Here is a 16,598-nt window from a genome sequence, read left to right on the forward strand (position 1 = left end):
TTAATAATGGACAGAAATTATCACCTGAGAGTGATAATTTTTAAATGAAATAAAAACTGCTGCACCTACAAACTGATGCGTTGTGCAGACCTCACTACCCTCTGGAGAGCCTTCCGGTTATGGGCGGAGCAGTTGCAGTACCAGGCTGTGATACAGCCCGACAGGATGCTCTCGATTGTGCATCTGTAAAAGTTTGTGAGTGTTTTTGGTGACAAGCCAAATTTCTTCAGCCTCCTGAGGTTGAAGAGGCACTGCTGCGCCTTCTTCACCATGCTGTCTGTGTGGGTGGACCATTTCAGTTTGTCTGTGATGTGTACGCCGAGGAACATAAAACTCTTCACCCTCTCCTAAATTGCTAACGACCCTGTTAAAAATCCGGTACGTTTTTCTTCGGTAAAGGCCGCACGGCTCATGACGTTAGGCAGGGAGTGTATTGTGTATCTCCAACCAGGTTGATTTGTGAATTTTCATTGACATTGACTATAGATATGATGCTTTAACCAATGTCATACTATTGTGGGGGGGGGGGGGGGACAATATTTTTCATGTAATTGTCAAATCTAGACCAGAGATGAACATTCCGGAAGATCATCAAGGAAGATATCATCATCAGTAGCTGATTATTTGCAAACTGGTAAGGAGCGCGAGGCCAGATAAACCTTGTGATGTATCTGTTTCCTGTAGTCTCCTCTCCTCTCACCCTCCCCCCCGGGGCTAACCAGACCACATCAGAGGCCATACCTCATATCTCAGCTCAGCTGGCTACCCAATGCTAACAGATAGGGACGACTGAAAAAGCAACACGCACACACACTTCCTAATGCTAACAGATAGGGACTGACACAGATAGGAAGACAGTGTCAATATAGGGTCAGATAGGATCAAACGTTATATGCTGATTTGAAGCACTTCCTGGAATAGGAAGTGTTGAAAAATCAAGAGGCTACTGATGGATGATACAGTAGTCTACAGCTGAACTTCTTTCTATCGTACATTGTACAGTAGGCAATTAAAGATGCTAATAATAGTCATTATTCAATTAGGAGAAGGTTACAATGTGTGTGTGACACACTCAGGGGCGTACTGGCCGAAATGCCATATGGGCTGGTCCATTTTAAGCCCAGTGGGCCTGTCTAATTATTATTATCTGGCTAATAATGAGGACCTCAAGGGAATAAAAAAAAATGGGCTGATGTGTTAGAAATGCCAGGGCCGATTTCTGGTCCCAGTCAGCCCCTGGACACAATCTCCATTCCAGACTCATTAACGATTGATTGTCTAATGACCTTCAGATCAACAGGATAATGCAAATCCATTGAGAATCCATTCAAATTAAAGGAAATAGTGAACAATGGCTGAAGCTGATTAGGCTACAAAAGTATCTGCACAATAACTCACTCACTCACTCACTCACTAACTGACTAACAGCAAACAACAGGCCATCACCTGTGTTTAAGGTGTACACAACGTGGTGTAACACAGTTAGATGACTGTTTGTTGAACAGGATATGCTTTGGACAGCTTTGCAAATCAGACACAGCAACATCAAATTGCTTCCTAAACTATGATCAGTCAAAGTTACAACCCCATGACTGAAACAGCATGCAGAGACTGGTTTGGCTGTTGTATTTTTACAAACATGTTTACCTTTACTCAACACAACACACACGCTTATTAGATATCATGCTTCAGTAGCCCAGCCTGGATCCCAAAGAGAACATTCCTCAGTAGCCCAGCCTGGATCCCAAAGAGAACATTCCTCAGTAGCCCAGCCTGGATCCCAAAGAGAACATGTCTCAGTAACCCAGCCTGGATCCCAAAGAGGCCATGCCTTAGTAACCCAGCCTGGATCCCAAAGAGAACATTCCTCAGTAGCCCAGCCTGGATCCCAAAGAGAACATGTCTCAGTAACCCAGCCTGGATCCCAAAGAGGCCATGCCTTAGTAACCCAGCCTGGATCCCAAAGAGAACATTCCTCAGTAACCCAGCCTGGATCCCAAAGAGAACATTCCTCAGTAACCCAGCCTGGATCCCAAAGAGAACATGCCTCAGTAACCCAGCCTGGATCCCAAAGAGGCCATGCCTCAGTAACCCAGCCTGGATCCCAAAGAGAACATTCCTCAGTAACCCAGCCTGGATCCCAAAGAGAACATTCCTCAGTAACCCAGCCTGAATCCCAAAGAGAACATTCCTCAGTAATCCAGCCTGGATCCCAAAGAGGCCATGCCTCAGTAACCCAGCCTGGATCCCAAAGAGGCCATGTCTCAGTAACCCAGCCTGGATCCCAAAGAGAACATTCCTCAGTAACCCAGCCTGGATCCCAAAGAGAATATGCCTCAGTAACCCAGCCTGGATCCCAAAGAGACCATACCTCAGTAACCCAGCCTGGATCCCAAAGAGAACATTCCTCAGTAACCCAGCCTGGATCCCAAAGAGACCATGCCTCAGTAACCCAGCCTGGATTCCAAAGAGGCCATGCCTCAGTAACCCAGCCTGGATCCCAAAGAGAACATTCCTCAATAACCCAGCCTGGACCCCAAAGAGACCATGCCTCAGTAACCCAGCCTGGATCCCAAAGAGACCATGCCTCAGTAACCCAGCCTGGATCCCAAAGAGAACATTCCTCAGTAACCCAGCCTGGATCCCAAAGAGAACATTCCTCAGTAACCCAGCCTGGATCCCAAAGAGACCATGTCTCAGTAACCCAGCCTGGATCCCAAAGAGAACATTCCTCAGTAACCCAGCCTGGATCCCAAAGAGACCATACCTCAGTAACCCAGCCTGGATCCCAAAGAGACCATGCCTCAGTAACCCAGCCTGGATCCCAAAGAGACCATGCCTCAGTAACCCAGCCTGGATCCCAAAGAGACCATGCCTCAGTAACCCAGCCTGGATCCCAAAGACAACATACTTCAGTAACCCAGCCTGGATCCCAAAGAGGCCATGCCTCAGTAACCCAGCCTGGATCCCAAAGAGACCATGTCTCAGTAACCCAGCCTGGATCCCAAAGAGAACATTCCTCAGTAACCCAGCCTGGATCCCAAAGACAACATACTTCAGTAACCCAGCCTGGATCCCAAAGAGGCCATGTCTCAGTAACCCAGCCTGGATCCCAAAGAGAACATTCTTCAGTAGCCCAGCCTGGATCCCAAAGAGACCATGCCTCAGTAACCCAGCCTGGATCCCAAAGAGAACATTCCTCAGTAACCCAGCCTGGATCCCAAAGAGGCCATACCTCAGTAACCCAGCCTGGATCCCAAAGAGGCCATACCCCAGTAACCCAGCCTGGATCCCAAAGAGGCCATGCCTCAGTAACCCAGCCTGGACTCGAAAGAGCAAGCGGAAGCACAGTGGCAAGGAAAAACTCCCTGGAAGAATTAAACCTTTAGAGGAACCAGACTCAGGACAATTATTCTTATACATGTGCTATACTGAGAGATGTAAAGAGATCAGCTAGAAAGATGTGTCGGCATCGAGTAATTGTCTCTGGCCCCCTCCCAGTTTGGGGGAGTGATGAGCTCTACAGCAGAGTCTCACAACTTAATCGCTGGTTGAAAACTGTTTTCTGCCCCTCCCAAAAGATAGAATTTTGATAATTGGGCCTCTTTCTGGGACTCACCCACAAACAGGACCAAGCCTGGCCTGTTGAGGAGTGACAGACTCCATCCTAGCTGGAGGGGTGCTCTCATCTTATCTACGAACATAGACAGGGCTCTAACTCCTCTAGCTCCACAATGAAATAGGGTGCAGGCCAGGCAGCAGCCTGCCAGCTTAGTGGAGTCTGCCACTAGCACAGTCAGTGTAGTCAGCTCAGCTATCCCCGTTGAGACCGTGTCTGTGCCTCGAACCTAGGTTGGGCAAAACTAAACATGGCGGTGTTCGCTTTAGCAATCTCACTAGAATAAAGACCTCCTCCATCCCTGCCATTATTGAAAGAGATCGTGATACCTCACATCTCAAAATAGGGCTACTTAATGTTAGATCCCTCACTTCAAAGGCAGTTATAGTCAATGAACTTATCACTGATCATAATCTTGATGTGATTGGCCTGACTGAAACATGGCTTAACCCTGATGAATTTACTGTGTTAAATGAGGCCTCACCTCCTGGTTACACTAGTGACCATATCCCCCGCGCATCCCGCAAAGGTGGAGGTGTTGCTAACATTTACGATAGCAAATTTCAATTTACAAAAAACCCCCCAACGTTTTCGTCTTTTGAGCTTCTAGTCATGAAATCTATGCAGCCTACTCAATCACTTTTTATAGCTACTGTTTACAGGCCTCCTGGGCCATATACAGCGTTCCTCACTGAGTTCCCTGAATTCCTATCAGACCTTGTAGTCATAGCAAATAATATTCTAATTTTTGGTGACTTTAATATTCACATGGAAAAGTCCACAGACCCACTCCAAAAGGCTTTCTGAGCCATCATCGACTCACTGGGTTTTGTCCAACATGTCTCCGGACCTACTCACTGCCACAGTTATACTCTAGACCTAGTTTTGTCCCATGGAAAAAATGTTGTGGATATTAATGTTTTTCCTCATAATCGTGGATCTTAATGTTTTTCCTCATAATCCTGGACTATCGGACCACCATTTTATTACGTTTGCAATTGCAACAAATAATCTGCTCAGACCCCAACCAAGGAGCATCAAAAGTCGTGCTATAAATTCTCAGACAACGCAAAGATTCCTTGATGCCCTTCCAGACTCCCTCTACCTACCCAAGGACATCAGAGGACAAAAATCAGTTAACCACCTAACCGAGGAACTCAATTTAACCTTGCGCAATACCCTAGATGCAGTCGCACCCCTAAAAACTAAAAACATTTGTCATAAGAAACTAGCTCCCTGGTATACAGAAAATACCCGAGCTCTGAAGGAAACTTCCAGAAAATTGGAACGGAAACGACGCCACACCAAACTGGAAGTCTTCCGACTAGCTTGGAAAGACAGTACCGTGTAAGCAGTATCGAAGAGCCCTCACTGCTGCTCGATCATCCTATTTTTCCAACTTAATTGAGGAAAATAAGAACAATCCGAAATTTATTTTTGATACTGTCGCAAAGTTAACTAAAAAGCAGCATTTCCCAAGAGAGGATGGCTTTCACTTCAGCAGTAATAAATTCATGAACTTCTTTGAGGAAAAGGTCATGATCATTAGAAAGCAAATTACAGACTCCTCTTTAAATCTGCGTATTCCTCCAAAGCTCAGTTGTCCTGAGTCTGCAAAACTCTGCCAGGACCTAGGATCAAGGAAGACACTCAAGTGTTTTAGTACTATATCTCTTGACACAATGATGAAAATAATCATGGCTTTTAAACCTTCAAGCTGCATACTGGACCCTATTCCAACTAAACTACTGAAAGAGCTGCTTCCTGTGCTTGGCCCTCCTATGTTGAACATAATAAACAGCTCTCTATCCACCGGATGTGTACCAAACTCACTAAAAGTGGTAGTAATAAAGCCTCTCTTGAAAAAGCCAAACCTTGACCCAGAAAATATAAAAAAATATCGGCCTATATCGAATCTTCCATTCCTCTCAACATTTTTAGAAAAATCTGTTGCTCAGCAACTCACTGCCTTCCTGAAGACAAACAATGTATACGAAATGCTTCAGTCTGGTTCTAGATCCCATCATAGCACTGAGACTGCACTTGTGAAGGTGGTAAATGACCTTTTAATGGCATCAGACCGAGGATCTGCATCTGTCCTCGTGCTCCTAGACCTTAGTGCTGCTTTTGATACCATCGATCACCACATTCTTTTGGAGAGATTGGAAACCCAAATTGGTCTACACGGACAAGTTCTGGCCTGGTTTAGATCTTATCTGTCGGAAAGATATCAGTTTGTCTCTGTGAATGGTTTGTCCTCTGACAAAGCAACTGTAAATTTCGGTGTTCCTCAAGGTTCCGTTTTAGGACCACTATTGTTTTCACTATATATTTTACCTCTTGGTGATGTTATTCAGTAACATAATGTTAACTTTCACTGCTATGCGGATGACACACAACTGTACATTTCAATGAAACATGGTGAAGCCCCAAAATTGCCCTCGCTAGAAGCCTGTGTTTCAGACATAAGGAAGTGGAATGCTGTTAACTTTCTACTTTTAAACTCGGACAAAACAGAGATGATAGTTCTAGGTCCCAAGAGACAAAGAGATCTGCTGTTGAATCTGACAATTAATCTTGATGGTTGTATAGTCGTCTCAAATAAAACCATGAAGGACCGCGGCGTTACTCTGGACCCTGATCTCTCTTTTGACGAACATATCAAGACTGTTTCAAGGACAGCTCTTTCCCATCTACGTAACATTTAAAAAATCAGAAACTTTCTGTCCAAAAATGATGCAGAAATATTTATCGATGCTTTTGTTACTTCTAGGTTAGACTACTGCAATGCTCTACTTTCCGGCTACCCGGATAAAGCACTAAATAAACTTCAGTTAGTGCTAAATACGGCTGCTAGAATCCTGACTAGAACCCCAAATTTGTATCATATTACTCCAGTGCTAGCCTCCCTACACTGGCTTCCTGTTAATGCAAGGGCTGATTTCAAGGTTTTACTGATAACCTAAAAAAGATTACATGGGCTTGCTCCTACCTATCTTTCCGATTTGGTCCTGCCGTACATACCTACACGGTCACAAGACGCAGGCCTCCTAATTGTCCCTATAATTTCTAAGCAAACAGCTGGAGGCAGGGCTTTCTCCTATAGAGCTCCATTTTTATGGAATGGTCTGCCTACCCATGTGAGAGACGCAGACTCGGTCTCAACCTTTAAGTCTTTATTGAAGACTCATCTCTTCAGTAGGTCCTATGATGAGTGTAGTCTGGCCCAGGAGTGTGAAGGTGAAAGGAAAGGCACTGGAGCAACGGACCACCCTTGCTGTCTCTGCCTGGCCGGTTCCCCTCTTTCCACTGGGATTCTCTGCCTCTAACCCTATTACAGGGGCTGAGTCACTGGCTTACTGGTGCTCTTCCATGCCGTCCCTAGGAGGGGTGCATCCCTTGAGTGGGTTGAGTCACTGACGTGGTCTTCCTGTCTGGGTTGGCGCCCCCCCTTGGGCTGTGCCGTGGCGGAGATCTTTGTGGGCTATACTCGGCCTTGTCTCAGGATGGTAAGTTGGTGGTTGAAGATATCCCTCTAGTGGTGTGGGGGCTGTGCTTTGGCAAAGTGGGTGGGGTTATATCCTGCCTGTTTGGCCCTGTCCGGGGTTATCATCGGATGGGGCCACAGTGTCTCCTGACCCCTCCTGTCTCAGCCTCCAGTATTTATGCTGCAGTAGTTTATGTGTCGGGGTGCTAGGGTCAGTCTGTTATATCTGGAGTATTTCTCCTGTTTTATCCGGTGTCCTGTGTGAATTTAAGTATACTCTCTCTAATTCTCTCTTTCTCTCTTTCTTTCTTTCTTTCTTTCTCTCTCTCGGAGGACCTGAGCCCTAGGACCATGCCTCAGGACTACCTGGCATGATGACTCCTTGTTGTCCCCAGTCCACCTGGCCGTGCTGCTGCTCCAGTTTCAACTGTTCTGCCTGCGGCTATGGAACCCTGACCTGTTCACTGTGATTACTATTATTTGACCATGCTGGTCATTTATGAACATTTGAACATCTTGGCCATGTTCTGTTATAATCTCAACCCGGCACAGCCAGAAGAGGACTGGCCACCCTCATAGCCTGGTTCCTCTCTAGGTTTCTTCCTAGGTTTTGGCCTTTCTAGGGAGTTTTTCCTAGCCACCGTGCTTCTACACATGCATTGCTTGCTGTTTGGGGTTTTAGGCTGGGTTTCTGTACAGCACTTTGATTTATCAGCTGATGTAAGAAGGGCTATATAAATACATTTGATTTGATTTGTTGATGACAGCCAGCCACATCAAGGCCATTTCCAGAGCAGTCAATAATATAATAACAATATATGCCATTTAGCAGACACTTTTATCCAAAGTGACTTACAACAGCGAGTGCATACATGTTGGTACGGGTGTCCCCAGTGGGAATCGAAGCTCCAATCCTTACCCAGCATGTTGGTGTGGGTGTCCCCAGTGGGAATCGAAGCTCCAATCCTTACCCAGCATGTTGGTGTGGGGTCCCCAGTGGGAATCAAAGCTCCAATCCTTACCCAGCATGTTGGTGTGGATGTCCCCAGTGGGAATCTAAGCCACAATCCTTACCCAGCATGTTGGTGTGGGTGTCCCCAGTGGGAATCTAAGCCACAATCCTTACCCAGCATGTTGGTACGGGTGTCCCCAGTGGGAATCGAAGCTCCAATCCTTACCCAGCATGTTGGTACGGGTGTCCCCAGTGGGAATCGAAGCCCCAATCCTTACCCAGCATGTTGGTGTGGGTGTCCCCAGTGGGAATCGAAGCTCCAATCCTTACCCAGCATGTTGGTACGGGTGTCCCCAGTGGGAATCTAAGCCACAATCCTTACCCAGCATTTTGTTGAGCCACATGTCCTCCATCATGAGCAGTAGACCAATACACATACATACTGTAGGATTCACATATATATGAATCTATATATGAATGTATATATTCTATACATCATATAGAACTTACCAAGCATGCTGGTTAGCCATAGGGCCAGGTCTTCCTTCATTGGCAAAAGGCTGGCTTCGTGGCGGCTGGCCAGCCATTGGCTGTATTGTTGCATATCTGTCAGGCCTGGGCCAATTGGCTGCTTGGGACTCAGAGAGCTGCACATGGTGGGTCTCTCCCGTCACCTTGAGAGAGGAGAGGGTCAGACAGTCACAATAAACACTGTTATTGAGGAGAGGGTCAGACAGTCACAATAAACACTGTTATTGAGGAGAGGGTCAGACAGTCACAATAAACACTGTTATTGAGAGAGGAGAGGGTCAGACAGTCACAATAAACACTGTTATTGAGAGAGGAGAGGGTCAGACAGTCACAATAAACACTGTTATTGAGAGAGGAGAGGGTCAGTCACAACAAACACTGTTATTGAGAGAGGAGAGGGTCAGACAGTCACAATAAACACTGTTATTGAGAGAGGAGAGGGTCAGACAGTCACAATAAACACTGTTATTGAGAGAGGAGAGGGTCAGACAGTCACAACAAACACTGTTATTGAGAGAGGAGAGGGTCAGAAAGTCACAATAAACACTGGCCTTGAGAGAGGAGAGGGTCAGACAGTCACAATAAACACTGTTATTGAGAGAGGGGAGGGTCAGACAGTCACAACAAACACTGTTATTGAGAGAGGAGAGGGTCAGACAGTCACAATAAACACTGTTATTGAGAGAGGAGAGGGTCAGACAGTCACAATAAACACTGTTATTGAGAAAGGGGAGGGTCAGACAGTCACAACAAACACTGTTATTGAGAGAGGAGAGGGTCAGACAGTCACAATAAACACTGTTATTGAGAGAGGAGAGGGTCAGACAGTCACAATAAACACTGTTATTGAGAGAGGAGAGGGTCAGACAGTCACAATAAACACTTATTGAGAGAGGAGAGGGTCAGACAGTCACAACAAACACTGTTATTGAGAGAGGAGAGGGTCAGAAAGTCACAATAAACACTGGCCTTGAGAGAGGAGAGGGTCAGACAGTCACAATAAACACTGTTATTGAGAGAGGAGAGGGTCAGACAGTCACAATAAACACTGTTATTGAGAGAGGAGAGGGTCAGACAGTCACAATAAACACTGTTATTGAGAGAGGAGAGGGTCTGACAGTCACCTGCTCTCCATTTAAGTCTGTCTTCACTTGAAACACTCTTTCCTTCTATCTATCCATCCTTCCACTCCACTTCTATCCCTCTCATTCTCCTCCACTGGTCATTTCATCCCTCCATTCAACCTCTTTCCCTCCCTCTCTCATCATCATTTCCTCCAGTTACTGGCTCTTCACCCACACTGTCTTGCCAAACCCACACTATCCTGCTAAACCCACACTATCCTGCTAAACCCACACTGTCTTGCCAAACCCACACTATCCTGCTAAACCCACACTGTCCTTCTAAACCCACACTGTCCTTCTAAACCCACACTGTCCTTCTAAACCCAGCTCTGTTCACCCACACTGTCTTTCTAAACCCACACTGTGCTTCTAAACCCACACTGTCCTTCTAAACCCACACTGTGCTTCTAAACCCACACTGTGCTTCTAAACCCACACTGTCCTTCTAAACCCACACTGTCCTTCTAAACCCACACTGTCCAGATGAGATGAGATAAGATGAGATGTGAGTTTTCAGAGTGTGAACCGTGATATCAGATGAGATGTGAGTTTTCAGAGTGTGGACTGTGATATCAGATGAGATGTTGAGTTTTCAGAGAGTGAACTGTGATATCAGATGAGATGTGAGTTTTCAGAGTGTGAACCGTGATATCAGATGAGATGTGAGTATTCAGAGTGTGAACCGTGATATCAGATGAGATGTTGAGTTTTCAGAGTGTGAACCGTGATATCAGATGAGATGTTGAGTTTTCAGAGTGTGAACCGTGATATCAGATGAGATGTTGAGTTTTCAGAGTGTGAACTGTGATATCAGATGAGATGTGAGTATTCAAAGTGTGAACTGTGATATCAGATGAGATGTTGAGTTTTCAGAGTGTGAACCGTGATATCAGATGAGATGTTGAGTTTTCAGAGTGTGGACCGTGATATCAGATGAGATGTGAGTATTCAGAGTGTGAACCGTGATATCAGATGAGATGTGAGTATTCAGAGTGTGAACCGTGATATCAGATGAGATGTTGAGTTTTCCGAGTGTGAACCGTGATATCAGATGAGATGTTGAGTTTTCAGAGTGTGAACTGTGATATCAGATGAGATGTGAGTATTCAGAGTGTAAACCGTGATATCAGATGAGATGTGAGTTTTCAGAGTGTTGACTGTGATATCAGATGAGATGTTGAGTTTTCAGAGTGTGAACCGTGATATCAGATGAGATGCGAGTTTTCAGAGTGTGGACTGTGATATCAGATGAGATGTTGAGTTTTCAGAGTGTGAACCGTGATATCAGATGAGATGTTGAGTTTTCAGAGTGTGAACCGTGATATCAGATGAGATGTTGAGTTTTCAGAGTGTGAACCGTGATATCAGATGAGATGCGAGTTTTCAGAGTGTGGACTGTGATATCAGATGAGATGTTGAGTTTTCAGAGTGTGGACCGTGATATCAGATGAGATGTTGAGTTTTCAGAGTGTGGACCGTGATATCAGATGAGATGTTGAGTTTTCAGAGTGTGAACTGTGATATCAGATGAGATGTGAGTATTCAGAGTGTAAACCGTGATATCAGATGAGATGTGAGTTTTCAGAGTGTTGACTGTGATATCAGATGAGATGTTGAGTTTTCAGAGTGTGAACCGTGATATCAGATGAGATGCGAGTTTTCAGAGTGTGGACTGTGATATCAGATGAGATGTTGAGTTTTCAGAGTGTGAACCGTGATATCAGATGAGATGTTGAGTTTTCAGAGTGTGAACCGTGATATCAGATGAGATGTTGAGTTTTCAGAGTGTGAACCGTGATATCAGATGAGATGCGAGTTTTCAGAGTGTGGACTGTGATATCAGATGAGATGTTGAGTTTTCAGAGTGTGGACCGTGATATCAGATGAGATGTTGAGTTTTCAGAGTGTGGACCGTGATATCAGATGAGATGTTGAGTTTTCAGAGTGTGGAGTGTGATATCAGATGAGATGTGAGTTTTCAGAGTGTGGACCGTGATATCAGATGAGATGTTGAGTTTTCAGAGTGTGAACCGTGATATCAGATGAGATGCGAGTTTTCAGAGTGTGGACTGTGATATCAGATGAGATGTTGAGTTTTCAGAGTGTGAACCGTGATATCAGATGAGATGCGAGTTTTCAGAGTGTGGACTGTGATATCAGATGAGATGTTGAGTTTTCAGAGTGTGGACCGTGATATCAGATGAGATGTTGAGTTTTCAGAGTGTGGACCGTGATATCAGATGAGATGTTGAGTTTTCAGAGTGTGGACTGTGATATCAGATGAGATGTGAGTTTTCAGAGTGTGGACCGTGATATCAGATGAGATGTTGAGTTTTCAGAGTGTGAACCGTGATATCAGATGAGATGCGAGTTTTCAGAGTGTGGACTGTGATATCAGATGAGATGTTGAGTTTTCAGAGTGTGAACCGTGATATCAGATAAGATGTTGAGTTTTCAGAGTGTGAACCGTGATATCAGTGTAAGGACAGGGTTCTGTTATACTGTAACCATTGATTGCCAGGACACTTCACCTGGGCACATACTGTAGATATTATCTTCATTAGTATGTTAGTAAGTTTCAAGTTTTATCAGTCATATGTACGGGATACACTTGGTATACCCCCTTTCCAACGAAATGCTTACTTGCAGGCTCCTTCTGGACCTAGCAACAACAATAATACATAGCGAAAGATAAGAATAGGAACATAGAGTAAATTGCTCAGTAGAATACATCTTGTTTTAGCGTCAGTATAATACAGGAAGGCACAACTGACGTGTATGTAATCACTGTGGGAATTGAACCTCAACATTAGCGTTGCTACGGTATCGCCACACTCTGACCAACTGAGCCACCTTTAATTCAGTAATATAAGCAGGTCTCAGATAGTTTAACCTGAATGTCTCTTATCTGGGGTTTGTTGTTTACCCATTCTGTCCTCCTAAAGCAGATTTAACCTGCATGTCTCTTATCTGGGGTTTGTTTTTACCCATTCTGTCCTCCTAAAGACGATTTAACCTGCATGTCTCTTATCTGGGGTTTGTTTTTACCCATTCTGTCCTCCTAAAGACGATTTAACCTGCATGTCTCTTATCTGGGGTTTGTTGTTTACCCATTCTGTCCTCGTAAAGACGATTTAACCTGAATGTCCCTTATCTGGGGTTTGTTGTTTACCCATTCTGTCCTCCTAAAGCAGATTTAACCTGAATGTCCCTTATCTGTTTTTTCTCTCCTCTCTTCTCCCATTCTGTCCTACTAAAGCAGAGGAGTAGGAGAGTGTACCAATGGAAGAACACAATCAGGGTACCTTTGTCCTCCTGGCCAAGACCTGGCTGTATCTACTGGGCCTGGTGTGGCGTACATTTTATCTACAGCAGAGGTTTTCAAACTTTTTTTTGCCAAGGGACCGCCAGTCCAGGCAAACCGGTGTCCCCCGGGACTCCATCATATGTTAGCAAACTTTTTTAAATAACACATCCTTGTCACGTCCTGACCAATATAAGTTGTTATTTTCTATGGTAGAGTGGTCAGGGTGTGACAGGGGGTGTTTTTGTGTTTGTTCTATGTTCTTTATTTCTAAGTTGGATTTCTAGTTTGTCAATATCTAGGTTGGGGTTTATTAGGTTGACCTTCAATTGGAGGCAGCTGTTCCTCGTTGCCTCTAATTGGAGGTCATATTTAGTAGGGGTGGGTTTTTTCTTCCTGTTGTTGGTGGGTAGTTGTTTCCTGTTTAGTGTATGTTCACCTGACAGAACTGTTGTCGGTCGTTTTTTTGTATTTAGTGTTTCATTAAAGTAAAGTTATGAGCACTTCACACGTCGCGCCTTTCTACGACCCTCGTTACAATCCTGTCTTATCATCAGGTGAATGATAATGCCAAGTAGAAGTAATCAACATTTTTAAATGTAAAGATTTGGTAGACAGTTACATTATTTTGACCTCCCCACCATTCACTGGAAGTGGAAGTGAGAACTAAGATCTTCTATTAGCTAGAACGGTATCTTGGTCGGTAGAGAACATTTTGCAGTTTCTAAGTTAATTTCCATCAATTCTACACAGTTTGGCATGAAGCTAAGAGACAATTTTGCAGTTTAAAGTCAATTTCCATCAATTCTACAATTTTCTTTCCATGGCTAATGCCGTGTTCCTCTGCTCAAACGCTTTAACTAAATCAACGGACATGCCTGGTTTTGGGAATGTTCGATTCTCCCAGACTGTCTAGTTTTAATTGATTGTTAGTTCTCAAAGACGGTTTTATTAAAAAATATATAGTTCAATACCTTTTCTGCACACTTTCTATCTAGTTTTGGTCGTTTAAATTGACATTGAAACCGTTTTTCCATCCTGAAAATTACCACTTATACCGCCCGCCTTAAGAATTTTCTATACAGAAAAAAATCCTGTAATTATCTCCGATGACTGTTATTTCCTCCATATTAAAGGGATAGTTTGGGATTTTGGCAATGAAGTCATTTATCTACTTCCTCATAGTCGTTAGCTAGTATGCTAACTGTTCCTGTAGACTTCCAGTCATTGTGCTAACACTAGTTAGCATTGGCTTGCGAAACTACCTCTAACTTCCTTCATACGGGACGCAGAGACATAAAATGGTATCTAAGATTTTATTCTGTTGCAGCTAGCCATATTCATAAAATAAAATAAAATATTTTTCAGATAAAATCCCACCCCCAAAAAATGTATTGATATTTCTCTGGTGCTGTTTACACTTCACAGTGAATCTAATGTTCTGGGATCAGTTTCAGATCATAATGAATGAGATTATATTAACAGGAAGGACCTGATCCTAGATCCCATGTGAATATGGGCCCTTGTCTTGCCCCTGGTGTGGTTTACAGTGGTTCTAATGACACAGAACATTCTCAGTAACCCTGACAGGTCAGTTCCTATTCCCATCATTATATCCCACCTAGAACACTAGTCTGTTTCATATAGCAGCCAACACAGGACAGTGGGACTTCTATCTACTGTAGCAGACCAACAGAGAAGAAAGGAGAGGCTAGATGACGATATCGGTGTTATCTAGCTACAGTGAAACCTTAAACGGCAGCACTCCAGTTGTCAGTTTATTCCCACTCTTTTTCATTGTTACCCCCATACACCACCCAAGCCTAACACTATCCCAGCCCAGAGCCACCCAACACCACCCAAGCCTAACACTATCCCAACCCAGAGCCCATCACCACCACCCAATCCCAACACTATCCCAGCCCAGAGCACCCCACCACCACCCAATCCTAACACTATCCCAACACAGAGCCCATCACCACCACCCAATCCTAACACTATCCCAACCCAGAGCCCATCACCACCACCCAATCCTAACACTATCCCAACCCAGAGCACCCCACCACCACCGAATCCTAACACTATCCCAACCCAGAGCCCCCCACCACATCCCAATCCTAACACTATCCCAACCCAGAGCCCCCCAACACCCCCCAATCCTAACACTATCCCAACACTATCCCAACCCAGAGCCCCCCAACACCACCCAATCCTAACACTATCCCAACACTATCCCAACCCAGAGCCCATCACCACCACCCAAGCCTAACACTATCCCAACACTATCCCAACCCAGAGCCCCCCACCAAATCCCAATCCCAACACTATCCCAACCCAGAGCTCATCAACACCACCCAAGCCTAACACTATCCCAACCCAGAGCCCCCCATACACCACCCAATCCCAACAATATCCCACCACCACCCAATCCTAACACTATCCCAACCCAGAGCCCATCACCACCACCCAATCCCAACACTATCCCAACCCAGAGCACCCCACCACCACCCAATCCTAACACTATCCCAACCCAGAGCCCCCAACACCACCCAATCCCAACACTATCCCAACCCAGAGCCCCCCACCACATCCCAATCCTAACACTATCCCAACCCAGAGCCCCCCAACACCCCCCAATCCTAACACTATCCCAACACTATCCCAACCCAGAGCCCATCACCACCACCCAATCCCAACACTATCCCAACCCAGAGCCCCCCAACACCACCCAATCCTAACACTATCCCAACCCAGAGCCCATCACCACCACCCAATCCCAACACTATCCCAACCCAGAGCCCCCCACCACATCCCAATCCCAACACTATCCCAACCCAGAGCCCATCAACACCACCCAAGCCTAACACTATCCCAACCCAGAGCCCCCCATACACCACCCAATCCCAACACTATCCCACCACCACCCAATCCTAACACTATCCCAACCCAGAGCCCATCACCACCACCCAATCCCAACACTATCCCAACCCAGAGCACCCCAACATCCCCCAATCCCAACACTATCCCACCACCACCCAATCCTAACACTATCCCAACCCAGAGCCACCCAACACCACCCAATCCTAACACTATCCCAACCCAGAGCCCCCCAACACCACCCAATCCTAACACTATCCCAACACTATCCCAACCCAGAGCCCATCACCACCACCCAATCCCAACACTATCCCAACCCAGAGCTCCCCCACCACAACCCAATCCCAAAATTATGTGACTAAACTCAACAAAAAGAAGAAGAAACTGTATTATGAAGCCAAGATCAATGATATAAAGAATGATGGGAAAAAAACTTGAGTACTTTAAATGAAATTATGGGCAGAAAGACAAATTCAACTCCATCTTTCATTGAATCAGACTGCTTACTGCTTACTCATCACAAAATCATTTGATGTTGCCAATTGTTTTAATGATAATTTCATTGGCAAAGTGGGCAAACTTAGGCAGGAAATGCCCACGACAAACAGTGAGCAATTATATTTATATTTGGGGCGGCAGGTTGCCTGGTGGTTAGAGCGTTGGACTAGTAACCGAAAGGTTGCAAGATTGAATCCCCAAGCTGA

General features: G+C 45.1%; 1 protein-coding gene across 1 annotated transcript in view; it reads right to left on the minus strand.

The window, feature by feature from the left end:
- Positions 1-16,598, minus strand: part of LOC115196591 (growth arrest-specific protein 2) — a 74,393-nt gene that overhangs the window by 37,938 nt on the left and 19,857 nt on the right. The window contains exon 2 of the mRNA XM_029757449.1: positions 8,569-8,732. Within this exon, the coding sequence (XP_029613309.1) occupies positions 8,569-8,713 (145 nt within the window). The 5' untranslated portion in view covers positions 8,714-8,732. The remainder of the gene's footprint in view (positions 1-8,568; positions 8,733-16,598) is intronic.

The sequence above is a fragment of the Salmo trutta genome, chromosome 7 (assembly GCF_901001165.1).
Source record: "Salmo trutta chromosome 7, fSalTru1.1, whole genome shotgun sequence".
In the NCBI taxonomy this organism is placed as follows: domain Eukaryota; kingdom Metazoa; phylum Chordata; class Actinopteri; order Salmoniformes; family Salmonidae; genus Salmo; species Salmo trutta.